General features: G+C 40.1%; 1 protein-coding gene across 20 annotated transcripts in view; it reads left to right on the top strand.

The window, feature by feature from the left end:
• The window catches only part of Trpm3 (transient receptor potential cation channel subfamily M member 3), a 517,403-nt gene that overhangs the window by 295,451 nt on the left and 202,903 nt on the right, over nucleotides 1-19,049 (top strand). For 19 of the 20 annotated variants that reach the window (XM_070035730.1, XM_070035729.1, XM_070035727.1 and 16 more), the window contains one exon: nucleotides 14,162-14,336. In XM_070035730.1, coding sequence (XP_069891831.1) covers nucleotides 14,162-14,336 — 175 coding nt within the window. Of the gene's footprint in view, nucleotides 1-14,161; nucleotides 14,341-19,049 lie in introns of those variants that run through there. The other variant, XM_070035737.1, reaches the window with a different exon arrangement.

The following is a 19,049-nucleotide window of genomic DNA, read 5'->3' as shown; positions in this document are numbered from 1 at the left end:
TGTTAATTGGGTTCCTGCTCTTCTAAGCTCCGACATCCCATGAAAGGGAAAAGATGGAGTTTCTTATAGGCACCTTAACAAAGATCCATGATAGCACTGGACCTTGAAGGAAAAGGAAGAAAAAGCTCAATCCCTCTCCCTTACTGAGAAACTTTAAGTCATTAGCTCTCTCCAATCAAGAAACAGACAAAAGTGGGTGTAGTATGTAGGCTGAGATGATAATGTTTGCTGTCAAAGCTAGCCTGGGCCTAAAGTTTGAGGGACTCTATATCAACCAATTATAATACTAATAAAAACTGGTATATATCTATCACCTATCGGTTATGAAGAAAACACAAATAAGAGAAGTAAAGTCCAGGCTAACTCCAGCATAAATGTGAGAGCCTATTCAAAAAATAATGAAAGGGCTGGGAAGGTGGCTCAGTGGTAGAGTGTTTGCCTTGCATGCATGAGGCCCTGGGTTCGATTCCTCAGCACCACATAAGCAGAAAAAAACTGGAAGTGGAGCTATGGCTCAAGTGGTAGGGTGCTAGCCTTGAGCTGAAGAGCTGAGGGACAGTGCCCAGGCCCCGAGTTCAGGCTCTACAACTTGTCCCCCCCCCTAAAAAAAAATGACAGCACAAAGGGCTGGTATATGGCTCAAATGCAACAGTTCCTTGCCTAGCAAACATGAGCTCCTGAGTTCTAACCCCAGTACTTGGGGTGGGGGAGGGGGAGAGAGAACAGACAATAGTTACACTAATGTGTTGCTAAATTCTGTATTTAGAGAGAAGAAAAAGGAATTATCAGAGGCTAGCTGGCTGGTGTTAATGGAGCTTCCTCATGTGAAGACTTGAAACTAGTGGAAATTTTTCCTCAACATTGACACCCAAATTTCTCACTGAGGATTTGGTCAGACTGAACATGACAAGTTGCTTATGTTTGGAAAAGATGCCCAGATAATCTAATAAAAGTAACATTGCTTTTGCTGGCTCAGGTGAGAAATTAGGATCCTAATATGGCAAATCGAGGCCATTATGTTCGCTCAGTGAGAACAGGAGTTCGCTTCCATTCCAGTCGCACAGCTCCTATTCATTTCAACCAAAGGAAATAAGAGCTTCCTGGACATCCTTCCAGCAAAGGATGTAAACAATGACTTACATCTTTCTCCCCTGCAGCAGAGGCCTTTAGTCCCTCTAGCTATATGAGAAGTATAGAGTGGTTGAAATGAAACTAGCTATTCAGCCCCTAAAGAATGTAGGGTCTTCCAGATGTAATCCAGATGGGTAGGTCCTGGGTTGCTCTCTGACCAGTTTTTGTGTCTGCCCAGTAGTGAAGGCTGGTGAGAAGATGCCAGAGGACACCTAACGGTGTCCACCTCCACCCTCAGCCAAACATACCCATAATGTGGGAAAGAGTGCTAGGCAGTCCCTTTGTAACCATCAGAGTGCTCTCGCCCCCTGGGCTGTGCTAGTCTCCAGGTATGGATTGTAAAACTATGAATTTCATTGTGTTTTACTTCACAGGCATTTGCTTGAACGACCTTCTGAGCCTAAGGCATGATGGGAAACAGAATGCTAGCCTAGTGGGGAGTCTGACAGAGGAAACTTACAACTTAATGGGAAGAAAGTTTACATTAAAGCAAGGCAGATAGACTGATGGCCCAAAGGCATTTTATTTTCCAGTCATGTGGCCAGAACTCTGGGCCTGGGTGCCACAGCACCATGTGAGCTTTTTCTGCTGAGGAATCGAACCCAGGGCCTCATGCCTGCAAGGCAAGCGCTCTACCACTGAACCACCTTCCCAGCCCCCCAAAGTCATTTTTTAATGAACAATAGGACCAAAAAGGAATGAAAAATTAATACTGCCTTAGGGAGGTGGGCAAGACCTCGGGAACTATTCCTCTTGGGTTTGAATGCTGAGTCTCTGGAATAAATAATGTCCCTCTTTTGGGACCCAGGATCTGAATAATTTGAGAAATAAAAGTAGTACTGGGTAGAAGACACAATAGAATGCCCACTAATTATAGGTGACAAATAGGCATATGTGGCTTTCTTTAGTTCTATTGGCCATGCAGGCTTCCATTAACGTCCCAGAACTAGGCAGATTCCCACCATGAAATAGGGGCTAAGGATTCCCCTCATCTCCCCACACATCTTCAAAGCAAGGCTCCAGGGAAGCTGACAGATCCCAGGCTCCCTGGTAGGTAGATGCCAGAAGGAAAAGGTACCAGGCTGAGCTGACCAAAAGCCAATTCTTCACAAGTTTACCAAAGAGAATAAAAGGAAACAGAAAACTCCAGAACGTGCTGGAGAAAAACCTCCTCTCCTGGAGACAGATGTGGGGGAAATATAGGATCGATATTAGGATGGCTATGGAAAAGCCTAGTAATCCTACATGGAGGATCCTGGGAATCGTCTTCAGAGAGCAGGTTCAGGAAGGAGACAGAGCTTGGGGTGGAGGGGCTGGAATAGCACACAAAGGAAAGTTAGGTCTAGAACAAGGAGAACTTTGTACATTACACTGAAGGAGTATGCCTTTCTTCTTCCTTTCTTTTTAAATTAAAGTTTGGACTCAAGGGTCTTATACTTTCTGGGCAGATGACCTACCATAGGAACTAGGAGTCCAGATACATTTTTTGTTTTAGGTATTATGCAAATAGGGCCTTGAATTTTTGCCCAGTGCTTACCTTGGATTGTAATCCTCCTATTATTGTCTCCCGTGTAGCTGGAGTCACAGGTGTAAGCTACCCTGCCTGACCAGGATTTTGGTTTTGTTTTTTTTTTTCCTCTGAGCAATGGGAACCTATTAGGGTCTTTTCTTTTTTTACAGAAATAGTGTAAATCAGAATGTGTTTTCAGTAGTCCTCACAGTCACTGGCGTTTGGTACCCTGGATTTGGGGAGAAATTCAATCAGCTCCAAGCATCTTGGATGAATTGAGGAATATAAAACCTTTTTCAGATTTTCTATTACATTGTTAGTGAGCCTATGAGAGATCTGCATTTACTGGCTGGAGATTTAGTATCTCATTTTTCTGCCCTCTTTTTAAATCCAAAATGTTAATGGACATTTACGAGAGTAGAGCATCACACAATGTGCTGGAATTACAAATATAAATCTGCCTAACAGGGCAGACAGACGCCCAGCTACATAACTAGTGAAGTAGAACTTCCAAGGAGATGTGTTCAGGTACTATGAGAACTTACTATATCAGCAGTGACAAGTTTATGAAGCATATACATTGGCATGCATCACATCAGTAAAGTGGGTTAATTTTCCCAAATGGAATAAAAGGGAGGAGGATGTTGAAGTTTCATCTTTAATTTGGGAACAGTAAAGTAAGTGTTAGTTCATCCTCACAGAGAAGAGGCTTAAAAAGCCTTAAAGGCTTTAATATATGCAGCCAAGAAGTAATTTCAGCCTCCTTTAACAGATGCAAAGAAAAATAGTATAATGCGGGAAGAGCAAAAGACTAGGCATTAACAGCAATACCGCCGCCATTCCGATCATCTCCCTCCCTATCAACACTTCTCTGTCTCATGGGCTAGGTCCCACAGGGTTTTTGCAGTCCACAATTTCCCCCTGGTTGCTCTAATTGTGCCAAGAAACCAAGAAATTTGCATGAGCTGTGGACCTGGATCCTGGCACGTTTGTTAAGGGAGTGTGGGCAAAAATATTATAAAGTGGAATGAGTCAGAACTGCTCTGGTTACCTTGCATTGGAGAAGACAAAGGGCAGCCTTTTGATGTGGGTTTTTGAACAGAGCAGAGATGAAGACTATAGTTGTATTTGGAAGAGATTTTTCTGGTAGACTGAGATACATTACATTAAAGCATTCAGTTCTCAAACAATGGCTCCACAGAAAAATAATGCTGGCTCTTTCCTCTTATGAAAGTAATCCTTGCCTCAGAGCCCAGGAGATTGGATGCTCCTTTCTATTGAAATCATTCATGGGAATATTGCTTGGATGTTGACATGAGGAGAAGGAGATTTCAATCTGAGCTTTCTGGCCAAAAGGGAGTAACTGTTGCCCACGATTAGGTCAAAAGCTGATTTTGTTTGTAAGCAATCCCTATACTTGGAGTTGATGTGTGAGGTTTGTTATTTGGTATTTACATCTCTTTTCAACCCTATAACTCAAAAGACTTAAGCCATCTGAAGCCCTTGGAAGAAGACAATGAGCTGTGGTACCAAGGGTCATTCACCCCAAAGCAGAATCTTTTGGATCCAAGATAAAAGCATATATATGGCCTTCTTAGCACATTGCTGGTTTGAATGAAAAAAGTATTCAAACTTTAAAATGTCGTATTTCCAATTATATGTTTGTCAGAGCATTCTTTCTGTTTCAACACATACAGTGAATTCATTTTGCCTCCATTTTTATGCAGCATTTACACTTAGAGACAGATAGACATCTAACTTAATAAACAAGCATCTTTGTATTTGCTTTTGTTTAACCATGACGTTCTTTATTAAGTGCCAGGCTATGTTCTAAGTATTTTATACATTATAACTAATTTATTAGAATACACACAAAAAACATAAATTGTATACTTACTGTTTGTGCTGCATAGTGTGTACAGTATCAAAATATATTTTAGGTATTTCCACATAGATCAAGCTGAATTTGTGCATATCCAAGACAGGCTAATACATTATTATTGTGCATCTCTAGTTCCAGCTAATACATTATAAGTTTTGTGTCTAACCATGATGCTAGAGCTCCCTATAGCAGAACAGAAAATACTGAGAGCCAATGAAAGGAAAGGGATGTCAACAGGATCCAGAGATAGATAGAAACAGAGCTAGAGATCATGGCTCTGCACAGACAGCTCAGGGTCTAAGGAAAAGCCTCAGCCACAAAAGAGTAAAGTAGGCTGAGCCCTGGAGAGTATAAGGTAGCGATATGGAGCAGACTCCTTTCAGGAAAACCCATCCAGGTTAAGCAAGGCCCAAGCATGGGGGCACTTTGTCAGGAACGGGATGGATATTCATTCTAGTCTTGGAGGATGTGGAAGATGATGCTGCCCGCTGGCAGATAAAGCTATTCACAGATGAGGGATTGTCCTGCCTGCCTGCCCTGGCGATTAGACTGTGGGATGAACGAATCCAATCCAACCTGTTGTTAGCGTGAGGTTTCTAGGTGTGCCACACAGGTTCCCCTTTCAGTGTGAGAAACAGAACAGCTCCCTAAGACTGCATCATAACCACTTACACTCCAAACGGAAGCCTCCCTGATGCCAGGCACATACCCAACCCTCACAGGACTATGCCTTCTACAACCCACTTTCTAAAACTTCTGCAATTGCCCAGTGCTGATGGCTCATGCCTGTAATCCTGGCTGCTCAGGAGCTAAGATCTGAGGATCATGGTTCAAAACTAGCCCAGTGGTGGGAGGGAAGGGATGGGGGGGGGGACAAGGAGGAGGCAACAATGCTGGATAGGAAATGTACTCATTACCTAGCTCATGTAACTGTCACCCCTCTGTACAGCATTTTTACAATTAAAAATGTACAAAAAATAGCCCAATGAGGAAAGTTCAGGAGATTCTTATCTCCAAATTACCCAGAAAAAAATTTTTAAAAACACAGAAATTGAGCCATAGCTCAAGTGGTAGAGTGCTAGTCTAGAGCAAGAAAGCTCAAAGACAGCGCCCAGCCCTGAGTTCAAGCCCAGGACCATAATGACAACAACAACAACAACAATAACAACAACAGAGAGAGAGAGAGAGAGAGAGAGAGAGAGAGAGAGAGAGAGAGAGAGAGAGAGAAGGAAAACTCCACAATTCTGCTATCCCAAATTCTACTTATGGAGGAAAAAAGGAAGGAAGGAAGGAAGGAAGGGAGGGAAGGAGGGAGAGAAAGAGAGAAGGATGGAGGGAGAGAAAGAGAGGAAGGAAGGGAGGGAGGGAGGGAGGGAGGGAGAGGAAGAGAGGAAGGAAGGGAGGGAGGGAGAGAGGGAGGAAAGAAAGAAAGAAAGAAAGAAAGAAAGAAAGAAAGAAAGAAAGAAAGAAAGAAAGAAAGAAAGAAAGAAAGAAAGAAAGAAAGAAAGGAAGGAAGGAAGGAAGGAAGGAAGGAAGGAGGAAGAAAAGAGAGAGAGAAAGAGAGAGAGAGAGAGAGAGAGAGAGAGAGAGAGAGAGAGAGAAGGAAAACTCCACAATTCTGCTATCCCAAATTCTACTTATGGAGGAAAAAAAGGAAGGAAGGAAGGAAGGAAGGAAGGGAGGGAGGGAGGGAGAGAGGGAGAGAAAGAGAGAGGGATGGAGGGAGAGAAAGAGGGATGGAGGGAGAGAAAGAGAGGAAGGAAGGGAGGGAGAGAGGGAGAGGAAGAGAGAAAGGAAGGGAGGGAGGAAGGGAGGGAGGGAAGGAGAGAGGGAGGGAAAGAAAGAAAGAAAGAAAGAAAGAAAGAAAGAAAGAAAGAAAGAAAGAAAGAAAGAAAGGAAGGAAGGAAGGAAGGAAGGAAGGAAGGAAGGAAGAAGGAAGGAAGAAAAGAAAGAAAGAAAGAAAGAGAGAGGGGGGATGGAGGATGAGAAAGAGAGGGAGGAAGGGAGGAAGGGAAGAAGGAGGGAAGGGAGGGAGAGAGGGAGGGAGGGAGGGAGGGAGGGAACAATGGAAGCAAGTACAGTAAGTATAAAAAGTACAAATACTTTCTCCCTGCTGGATTTTCATGTATAGAAATGTGTCCGTGGAGATGAGAAGTGGAGTATTTGATAGCAATACCCAAGAGAAAGGAAGAAGTAATATAAGGAGAAAAGAACATGTCTTTAAAAAGGGCTGGCAAATAGAGCCACCCCACCCTACACCCAAACTTTCCTGCACACGCACCCCTCCCTCTCTCTATCTCTTGCATGCATCCATGTTTCTGCTTTGTCTTTTGGGTTATACGATCTCTTCTCTGTGAGGGGAGTGTGGATCAGATGACATAATGGGTATTTCCAGGGCACCCTCCAAGGTGACCTCCAAAATTTTCCTCCTAAAACCTCCCATCCACCTGTCCACCCATTCCCTGAATTCCGTTCTTCACCCTCTTATTGCTTGACTGCAAAGCCAATACCCAAAGGAAAGCCAACTGAGAGGCTCGGGCAGGACTCTTAGGAAAACACTGGTAGCCTAAGCTTGGGTGGAATGTATTGTAAACATGTGTGGAAATGTAAATCATGAAATCCTTTCCCCATATTCCTAATGTGATTCCTAATCACAGCAGCCTGTGATGAGGTAAAGCATGTGTTCACTAACGATCAAATCTCCATCGCTTCCTGGCGGTAAGAACACTCAAACTTTGCTCTTCTGGTTATTTTGGAATGAACAATAAAATACTGCTAACCACGAACGTTAAAAGAAACCACCTAGGGCACTGATAATGCACAACATGGATTCAGTAATCCAGCAGTATTGAAGACAGACTAAATGAGAGTTTGCTGTTTTAACTTGATAGATTTTACGTTTCGGTGTAATGGATAAGTAATGCCAGGCATCCTTAGTTTTCCTTTTTTTCAGTCTGAGAGAGGCAATCCCATTCATTTAAAACCTGAGTATCTTCGGTATCTTGGCAGCCCTGTGTCTCCAATCGAATCTGCCGAGATGTCACATGCCAAAATATAAAATATATGAGCATGTTCATTCCATTAGCTTGATAGTCACTTTAAAAATGGAAGGATTTTATACAGTAGAAAAACATCGAGTTAAATTTCCACGTGGGAATAGACTGATAAAGACAGGAAGAGACATTGATAAAGTTCACACTATTTTTGTCCTTACTTAGTCCCGAAATGGACTGGAAACATGTGTCTTGGGAAATGTCAACCTCAGGGCAAGACCCTAGCCACCTTTCAAGGAATTTCTTCCTTACCAAAATAAATAAATAAAGCGAAGCACTATATTACATTTCATTTTATTTTGACTGATTTGGTAAGATGGTTGGTAATTTGGTTGATATGGTAATTTATACTTTCAAATAATTTCCTGAGCATCAATTTATAATCAGACAAATAGACTGGACAAAAGTAGGCTGGGCACAGTAACTCCTGCCTGAAATCCCAGCTATCTTCAAAGCAGAGATGAGAAGGCTCACAGTTCAAGGTTTAACTACTTCTTCTCCATCTAAACAAAAATGACAGGAGTGGTGGTATGCACCTATAATCCAAGTTCAGCAGGAAGCATAAGTAAGAGGATCATGATCCAAGGTCAACTCCAGGCAAGAATATTAGATGTTACTACAAAAGAACCTACAACACAACTAAGATGGAGGTATGGTCCACATGATACGGCATGTGGCTAGCAACCACAAGGATATGAGTTCAAACCCTAGGACCTCCAAAACAAACCATAGTCACAATAGCACACAGGATTGGTTTGTATTGGGTTTGAACTTCTCCAGTTGGGTGTATCACCCAAGTTCACTAAGGTATAGTTTGCTTTATTAACCATTTCCCAATACCATCAAATACCTTGCCATTATAACTAAATTGTCTTAGATAAATAATGTATCCTACCTCCAAAAAAGAAAGCCATATCCAAAACATCTGCTTCCATAGAAAAGCAAAGTGAGGCTTTTCTTAAACAAGATGCATTTTTTATTTTTCATCCTCTCTACATATTTTGGGGGGCTCACCCTTCTCTTGAGCATTGTGAAGCTTTGTAATGTTCCTTATTGCAAAAATATAGGATATTAGACTGTTCTCTTTCTGTAAAACATTTCCACAATTGCATATTAATATCCATGTATTTGCCAATGAGAGTCTTCCTAAATGTAAAAAAGTACCTTAAACTTGTAAGTAAAGAGAGTAGATTTTATGTATTATGAGGTACAATTGGTCAATAGCTTCCTATAGTTTTCCTATATCCATCTCATACTTTTAAGACAATCTTAGGGATGTACTAACTAGTTAAAAATATGAAGTATCAAGATCTGAAACTAATTTCTTTTAAAAATACTGTCGAATTATAGCACTAGCCACTGTTTCTTCAGAAGGCCAAAGCTAATTCCTACCCAGAGGAGGCAAATAACTTATCTACTCTCTTCACATACGTTATTACAGTAGTTGCTTATGTCCTCCAAGTTTGGAGAATGTTCTGTATGAAAAAAGTGAGACATTTAAGGAGTTAATTTTTCATGACCCCATGATATAATATAAATACAAGAAAAGGTAACCACGTTTCCATTGGGAGAATCAGCCATCAAATCAAAGCACAGTAAGAGGAATTATAAGAAGGACATGTTCAAGGGATTGATAAAGGTTCACAACATCCATTATTCCTTTGTAAGACATAAACTTGTTATGTGTGCATGCAACTCCTAGGGCTTAGGCACTGTCCTTGAGCTTTTCTACTTAAGGCTGGTACTCTACCATGTGAGCCACTTCCCACTTTTTTGATGCTTAATTGGAGATAAGGGTCTTGTGGACTTTCCTGCCCAAGCGGATTTTGACCCTCAATCCTCGGATCTCAACCTCCTGAGTAGCTTAGATTACAGGCATGAGCTACTCACACTTGGCTCAACACACAAACTTAAAACATTAAGAATCCCAGGGCTTTAAATGGCAAACAGAAATATGTCTCACCAATGACAGGCATAGTCTTGAATTGGACAAGATCTTTGGGGAGTTCATGTCTCACACATACAGTGGGAACCCCTTTCAGAATGACTTATATCGTAACAACTAAGATCTGCAGCTTATAGTAAACAATCTTCTGTACCCCATTCCTAGATAAATATGAGCCATTTTCCCAATAACAAAGTGATGATCCTTTAGTCTCATAAGTACTTTAGATTATATCTGGTGATCTTGACATAAAACCAAAGTGTTAGTTTGAACAAAATCCTCAGTAATCCAAACACTTCTCTGCAGCACAGTAAATGTTTTCACAAGTACTGTACTGATCATAGATTAGGTTAGGAGAAAGAGATAAAGGTTTAGGAAAAAAAGAAAGAAAGCGTTTGAATTTTAAGACATTCTTCTGTTTCTGTTATCTCTCTTGCTCTTGACAGCCCAACCCAAGCTTTGTTTGACCACTTCAGACACTCTGCTTTGGGAGCACTGGTTGCATTACACTGCATGCAGAATCAGATATGACCAGAACATCTAAAAAGTTATGCAAAAGATTAGGATTCAATATGTAACTGGAAAGCCCGAGGCCAATATGGAACCCTGTGGAATAAATCTATTACCCAAGTTCCCTTGTTTGTAGGCTCTGATGCTTCCAGTAGAGTCTGGCAGGAATTGTGTCTCTGCTTTCTTAAAGCAAACTTACATTTTACTCCAAACTAAATTCTATGGACATCTCTACTGTAAATCTTTGGCTATAGATAAAAATGGAAAAAAAATGATTTCAATCAACTAAGGAATCAACCTAACCCCCTTTCCACCAAAATCCAAACATAATTTAATGAAAAAGCTTTCTGAAAACACCAAATAAATAATGGTTCCCTAATTGCTTATATGTATATGTCTGTGGGGTGTATGTGTATGTGTGTGTGTGTGTGTGTGTGTGTGTGTGCGTGTGTGTGTGTGTGTGTGTGTGTATGTGTGTGTGTGTATCCCACTTTTCATTTTTATTGTAAATCTAAATAGCTCCTTTGGGGTATAATAGGTAAATGGTCAGTACGTTAGCTAAGCAAGATTCTTAAGGATCTTCAAGGGAACTCTTCTCTCCTCCCTCTGGTATTTGGCTTTGAACTCAAGGTCTGCATTTGCTCAGCTACTACTTATTACTTGAGCCATGCATTTAGTGTGCATTTTTTGCTGCTTATTTTTGGAGTTGGCATCTCAAGGACTTTTCTAGCATGATTCCTCTAGATCTTAGCCTGTTGAGTAGCTAGGATTATAGACATGAACCACTGCAAGAGCTCAGCACATATTAATTTTTTTTGGTTGGTCGTGGGGCTGGAACTCTGGGCTTGGGTGCTGTCCCTGCGCTCTTCAGCTTAAAGGGAGCGCTCTACCACTTGAGCCACAGCACCACTTCTGGCTTTCAAGTGGTTTGTTGGAGGAAAAAAAAGAGTCTCACGGACTTTCCTGCCCAGGCTGGCTTTGAACTATGATCCTCAGATCTCAGTCTCCTGAGTAGCCAGGATTACAGGCGTGAGCCACTGGCATCTGGCATATTATTATTTTTGATGTGTATACAATACATAGCAACAATCCTTGTAAATCCATTTGGTCTCTGCATACAGGAGGTTCCCAAAAATATTTTTGTGTACTGTTTTAAGTGTTTTCCAATGTTAGTTCTTTACTGTAAGATTATATCCTAGAGATTCCAATTTATAAATTTTTCTGGAGATTTATGTACATATATATATATATATACATATATATACATATATATATATATATGCTATGTCCAAAATGTAGTTTAGGAAAGAAAATGTGGAAAAGGTAAAGGAAAAGAAGGAAGAGAGATTATATATGATATCATATATTGCATGCCTTGGAAAACTTAGCCAGTCAATATCTCTGAGCAGAAATAATGTAATAGATTTCCCCTAGACATAGAATTTTATTTGAAAATCCATTCTAGAACCTGTCTCTGTGAGCTTCAAAAACTAATACAAACTGACATTTGGATGTGTTTAAATTAGGGTGGGATTTTCTGAGGTCCCTTATCAGCATATTCATGGATTTGCTTCAAGGACTCATGAACCCCTCAAAATCGCATATAAATATCTTTATGTCAGTTCATTTACTTTTTATTTATGTCAGTGCATTTACTTTTCTAGAGAAAGTATCACCAAAACTCATCAGGCACAAATACAACATGAAAATAAATCAATGTTTATTATTCTCAAACAATAAGACTATGGAAACCGATCATTTGAACTTACTCATCCTCTCAAAGGGAGAGATGAGTTCTAGCCATCACATCTATTATAGTCTTAGACCTCACAACTCTGGAACGTTCTAAAAGGTCCATTCTAGCATTTCTCCCTCCATGATAACCCTGAGTGCATCCCACTTTGTATTTATGAGTTGGAATGACAGTCTCACTAACAAAATACAGGCTTGAGAGTCAGAATTTGGCAAGTCAAGGATCTCTTCAGTGATCCTAGGATGTCTATGTCTTTTGATATCAGGACAAGAGTGGGAATATCATGTGTTTTTATATAAAGTCTGCAACATAGGAGAATGTTCCTAAGCAAAGGAGGAGGAGAGATGAAAGCATAGTACTTGAAGAAATACCTTATAAAATGACTTTGAATATTGGGGGAAAGGCTTTCTATACTAGAATATAAATCTATCTAGGGATTTTAGATATTTTAGAACAGCAAATTCTTATCTAAAAGAATTGTACTCTATTAACATTTCAACTTAGCTTTTAATCTTCAAAGAGCCTTTCTACAGGAACTTATTTTAAGGTCTCAGTCAGCAATAGTGGGAAAGTGCTTCCCAAACACCTTGCTAAAGCCTTAGTTGAGAGTTAGTTCGGGCTCCTGGGTCAAAGCAGAGAGAGTTTTGCCTCTATTTTCCTTCTCTCTCCTTGGATTTGAAGGAATAATTGTTGAAATTTCCTCATCTACAACAAACTAGTGAGATCCAGTCTACTTTTTTCTCTCAATTCCTTCTGTAGAGCACAAAGAATCTCAGTATCCTACATGATCAATAATAGTTTTCCTTAAATTTTTAAATATTAGAATTAAATCAGCATCCATTTTTATCTAACTGACATGCTGGACTGTTTCATTAAGATAAAAATCAAGACATGAACACCCACCTTTTCTGACATAGAAACAAACAAGACTGAAGTATTTAGAAATGAAATAGGTCACCTAAGTCAACAAAAGTTCTTGCTAAGAGAGCACAAAACCAAACCCAAAACTATTGGGAAACAGTTGCTTGATATAAGGTAAAATAAAAACCATAGCAAAATGGATAGAATGACCAATGATTTCTTTTTGTTTGCATTCACTTTTGTAAGTTCATATTTATAAAACCGAATTTCAATGTTCTATGTTTTTCACAATGACTGTTACATATACTCTATAAAACAATTTCATTGTGATGGTACGTTCAGTTTCTCTAATTATTCTGAGAAAGTGTGGTAAGCAAATACAGTGAGCTAACAAACAATAGGGAATCATACAATGAAACAATGATACTTGAATTAATCTCTGTCTCATGGCTATCATGGCTACTTGTTTTTAATACTTCTATTTAATATGTTAGGTTGAACCATGCAAATAATGCTGATAATAGGGGGATTTTGTATCAGAAAACTGCAATGCCTGCTTGAAATAAATAGCTTAAATGCTTTCTTTCAACTACATTCAGTTCTTCATGCTGAGCACCACCAGGCCCTGGTTACCACACTCGGTAGGGTGCGCCATCAACTGGGACCTTTATGTGGTTAAGAATTAATCATGGGCTGATCCCTACAGAAAGAATACACAGAACTCTAACTCAGCCAACAGTTGACTGGACAAGCCTCCCATTAATTTTGATCATCTTTAATTTTTTAAAAATAGCTATTTTTGGCAATTTCTTACCACAGTGACACGTAAGAAAGTGACATTTTTAAAAATTCTTTTTCCATAGAAGAAATCAAACCAGTAGATAGATGAGAGTCTTTCTTCTTTCTTTCTTTCTTTTTTTTTTTTTGTCAGTCATGGGGCTTGAACTCTGGGCCTGGGTGCTGTCCCTCAGCTCTTCAGCTCAAGGCTAGCACTCTACCACTTGAGCCACAGTGCCACTTCTGGCTTTTTTTTGTTTTTGTTTATGTGGTGCTGAGGAATCAAACCCAGGGCCTTGTGCATGCAAGGCAAGCACTCTACCTCTGAGCCACCTTCCCAGCCCCAAGCCTTTCTTAAAATTACATTTAGCTTCCAATCTCTTGGCTGCTGGCCAGTGACTCTCTGGTGACCTACTCATTTCTCTACCCACTGTTAAGTAGCATCATGGCTGCCTCAGCTAATTCCATCTCCTGAGCATTGTGGGGAGAGGGTAAAAAAAAAGACTTGATGGGGTGGAAGAGTCCTGCTAATGAGTTTTCTGTGAATTTCGCTCAGTATTTTATCCCTTTATATGTTGTTACCTCCCCACCCCCACCCCTGACCCTCATGCTCAGTAATTTTAGTTTGTGCTTTTTTGTTTGTTTGTTTCTCTTTTTGTTTCTTTGGTTTGCTGGCTTTGTGTTCTTTTCTCTTTGTTTGTTTGTTTTTTTTTCCTTTTGTTTTCCTTTTTCAATGCAGGGATCGGCCAAGGTGTCCCGGTGGTGGCGCTCATCGTGGAGGGAGGACCCAACGTCATCTCCATTGTTCTGGAGTACCTGCGCGACACCCCTCCAGTACCAGTTGTTGTGTGTGATGGCAGTGGACGGGCCTCTGACATCCTGGCATTTGGACATAAATATTCGGAAGAAGGCGGGTAGGTAACTTAGCAGAGCCTCTGATGGAGTCCTGCATGTGTCCAGACGTGTGTCCAGACGTGTGTCCAATAGGGTGAGACCATTGCATCCTCCACACTTCAACCAAGACCTTGTGCCAGAAGCAACTCCATCACTAGTTCTGGTGTCCAGGTGTTTACTGTGAGACCTGGTGGGAAAGAACAGGGGAAAAGATCTTCACTACGGCAGGTAGTGGAATGTAGTGCCAGGAGTCGACCACACAGCTAATAAAGAAGATGGGGTAGGAAGAAGATCATAGGCTGTGGCCTCTTACACTGCTTTTTCTTCTCTCTTTTCCTCTAATGAATACAGGAAAGCAGGAATTGGATTATCACACATAAAACAGAGCTGATCTGAACCAAATAGCCTACATAGGCTGGACTCTTGAGAAGGGCTGGATGGGGAAGGGAGGGAGGAGGGGGCAGCGTCACCCAGCTGCTAGAAAGCATAGAGTGGATGGAAGGAACAGACCTGGAAGTTAAAATCTCTGCACTGATTAGCACTCTGGTTCTGTGTCAACTCCTCTTCACCCCCACCCCATGAGCCTTCCCTTGGTCTTCCAGCCCTCTAGGGCAACAATAAGATGCTTTTCAATGCCCCTTCTAATGTGAGCCTCCCCATCCTGCAGAACACAGTGAGCTCCTAACACAATTACACATCCTAGAACAAAGATGCATGTCCCCAAATGTGAATGAGCTTATGGGGGGGGCGGGGAATGGATTGGAGATGTCATTCAGTGGTAGAGCATGCGTACAACCCGAGGTTCGATTGAAGGAGCAGGAAGGGCCTGGGGAAAGCCATTAAAAATTTAAATATAGAACTTCATCCAATGAGCTTTCCTAACTTATGAAATTAGTGGGAGAACAAAGCTTCACTGTATATGAAGGGGTTTTTTTTTCATGCCTTTTGTAAATATATAGTAAGTGTCCATTGGTAGTCTTTCACTCTACTAATCACTGAGATGTAAAGAACAATACTTTATAAGTCTAGTAGGGAGATGGAATTGTATTAATAAACATGGCAGATGTACTTACTATTGACTGCAGGAAATTCCCTCTTGCAACTCCTTCTTCCCAGTACCCTTCCTTTTTCTGAGGGTAAGAGGATTGGGGTGTGGACTGAGAGCCTTCTACTTGTGAGACCAGCATACTACTACCTGAACAATATCTCCAGGCCTGCCATTTTCCTGGTTATTTTAAAGATGAAATCTGGCAAACTTTTCCACCCAGACTGGCCTCCTACTGCAATCCTCAAGATCTCAGCCTCTTGAGTAGGTAGGATTACAGAAATGAGCCACCAGTGCCTGACTCCTAGTCTTTCTTAAACAGATAAGCTAAATACCATCTCTTCTCTCCTTACACTCTGCCTCTTATTGCCCGTCAGCCCTCCCATGATGAATTAAAACAGAGGGATGACCTGGTTAGAACAGGAGCCTATGAATGAGAATTTAGGCACGCCCAAAGGCCTGGTGTTCCCATGCTTCTGCAATAACATTGCAGACCTTGATGATTTCTGCCCTAAAGTTTTGACAGAAAAACAACCACCAAAAGGCTACTGCTGGAAATGGTGGGGCACAATTGTAATCCCAGCACCAGGAGGCTGAGGGAGGAGGATCTAGAATTTGAGGCCAGCTGAGGCTATCATGATGGGAAGGTTGTTAAATTACTGTTATGATTTTTATTGACAATCACTTTTTATCATTTTATAGCTGGGTTCTGGAAAGGAAACCATTTGCCAGAGGTCTACATTAAACTACCAACAGAGTTAACCATCTTTAATTTTTTTTTCAAGAGTAAGCTCGAATTTTTACAGTTGTAAAAATTATTTTTTTAAATTTTATTTTATTGTTAACATGTTGTACGGAGGGGTTACAGTTAGACAAGTAAATTCTTTTATTGCATTTCTACATGTTTGCATTCAGAATGCAGTTTCCTCTTGATAAAGCTCAAGAAAGTATAAGAAATGCTGTTCCCCTGAGCTTTATCTACATGTCTAGATTTCTAGCTCTCCAGGTTTTCCTTTTCTAAGTTTCTAGGGCTACACTGATGACAGCCAGGACCTGATACCTATGATTCATCACTGCCTTGCACTGTGTACCTTAAAAATGCTTTAAAAAATCTTCCATCAGGGTACGCTTGGCATTTTTGTTTTAATACAGAAGATACATTTTTGAGCAAGGAGATATGACACTCAGAGAAGCTAAGTGCTCCTTCTGAGGCCACGCAGCTCACCGTCCCTGAATTGGGTTCCTTCTGGTAAATTAGAAAATGCCCCTAAAATAGGTTTTATGACATGTGCCTTAGAGTCTTCCAGAAAGTACTTCAAGGACACTTCAAGGACATCTAAGTTGCTCTCAGTTTCCTTTAAGCATTATCAGTTTTAATTTTTTATTATTCCATACATTCCAAAAGGATGAAACCATTTATTCCTCATTGTAAACCAATGTCCAACCTGATGCTTTCTAGATCAAGTGGACTCTTTCCTTCCTCCAGCCAAACTGTTCCACCCCCATCCCAAAATTAACACCCAACATGACCAATGCCCTTTCAACATCACTTGGGCAGTTGTAGTTGCAGTTAAGGCCAAAATATGCAAAATTACAATTGATGGGGCATCTACATAAACATATATGTCGTGGCTATTATCCAGAGATATCAGGCCATCATAGAACTAGGGTGGAGATCAAGAAGTGCTTTTTTGACTGTTTTTAATTAATGCTTTAAAATTAAGAATGGTTTGCTATTCTTAATGGAAGCCTAAGCAGACTTCTGTGCACACAGTCACACACCCAGGCACCACATATATGGAGTCATGACAGAAATGTGTTTAGGGAAGCACTGATAAATTTATCATGTTGAAGTCAAGGCAGAATCTTTCTGGGTGCCATCGGAATAACTGCCAGAACCAATCAAGTTTAGTTAATGTGATAAGAAATTGTCTAGCCACACATACATAGCCAGTTTAAAAAATCATTTCCAAGGACCATTATTTTTACAGTAATGTGCTTTCTTTATGCTAAAAATAAAATTAATTCACCTTCACGATATTCACCAGGAAGGATTTATTCTTTGACTTCTAGAAAAATTAGGCATATTTCACTACAAGTAAGTGTGAAAGTATAACTATGTTCATAGAAACAAACCTATATAATGTAACACTGTCCATATAAAATTCGCTATCAGAAACATGCACAACCTATTTATGAATGTTTTATTTCAAGACTGAATCTGTATCCTTTCAGTGAGTTTGATCATTTAAACATGATTACAAAGCTAATTTCACTTAAAGCTTCTTGTTTTACAATACAGGTCTAAGAACTACAAATACATAAATCAGCTATATTGCTTTTTGGTTTGTAATTGTAAAAGGCAGGCAATTTTCACACCTTACATTTTTAGATTTAGAGATCTTTCTATTTTGTCCTTGAATTCCTTTCCAAGAATATAAATTTGAAAGACAATCACTTGGGAAGCATATTATAATTGGCAAAACTGATTAGCTTTTGTGCATGAGATTACTTGAGGTAGAAAAAATGACAGACTTTATCTATCACAATATAAATAGGTCTAGATAAAGGAAAGGACAATTACAGTTAAATTCTTTCTTGCATGCATGATGCTAAGGACCAAAATAAATTCTTTTTTTATCTTCCTCCTCCCCCCCTCTCTGATCTGTGGTATATACCACCTTAAAGAAATAGGAAAACACCATTTTCTTCCTTATTGTAATGGAATTTCTGCTTCTCATCTGTCATAGTTTAGAATGTGTCAGTAATTACTTTCCTTGACTGAGATTCTTGTTGTGGGATGGTATCAAGTTTTAGTTCTTAATCACAAATAACTAACCACGACAGACAGATCGATTGTACTCAAGTATCATTAGATTTGATAACCTCAGCAGCATGAACACCACTGCCCTGAGTTTGGTACATCTTTCAGGCTATGACAGCGGAGATTTCTTTGTCAACCTCAAGTCTCAGGTTGCAGAAATGTGGTCGAGCCCCTCATTTATCAATCAGTGAGCGAGTACCTCATCAACGACAAATGTCAGTCTTTTAAAAGCATCTGAAAGCCTGTGTGTGCTGAGACAATGCTCCTCATTCATCAAAATTTTATTACCAATGCTTCCATTCCAAAAATAATCCAGATTTACCTATTTTTTATACATACTGAATAAGAAGCAGAACCAGCTGGTAACAGAACCCATGAGTTGGTTAGTCATCTGTTTATAAATTTTAGAAAGTTATCAGTGAAGCAAATGCCAAGAAATAGTCTTAGGTTCTGGTGGAATTGGTATTAGATATTGTGAAAAATATTCAAGCGATGATTGACTCTCAGGAGCAGGAGAATATGTATTGTAAATAAAAACCTGACTTCTCTGCTTATAGGGAACTTAATAAAAAGTCCTCAATCAGTCCTTTTATCAGCTGAGGCAAAGAGATGAGTGGAATGAGAGATGAGCAAAGAAAAGATGAGAAATGACAAAAGAAAAGCAAATTGCATATTTCCAGTTACATAACTATGTATTACTAACAAGGGTGTGGGAAGTGTCAGTTTCTCTTCAGTGCACATCAAGATGATCAAAGACAGGAAAAGTTACTGGGAAAGTAGACATTTGAGAAACCCGTCATTCTGTACATCATTCTGTGCAAGGATCACAAATATTTTCCCATATTGCTCCAGAAATTTCCAGTA

The sequence above is a fragment of the Dipodomys merriami genome, unplaced genomic scaffold (genome assembly GCF_024711535.1).
Source record: "Dipodomys merriami isolate MVZ:Mamm:240054 unplaced genomic scaffold, mDipMer1.0.p SCAF_26, whole genome shotgun sequence".
Taxonomy (NCBI): Eukaryota; Metazoa; Chordata; class Mammalia; order Rodentia; family Heteromyidae; genus Dipodomys; species Dipodomys merriami.
This window is presented reverse-complemented; position numbering and strand designations above follow the sequence as displayed.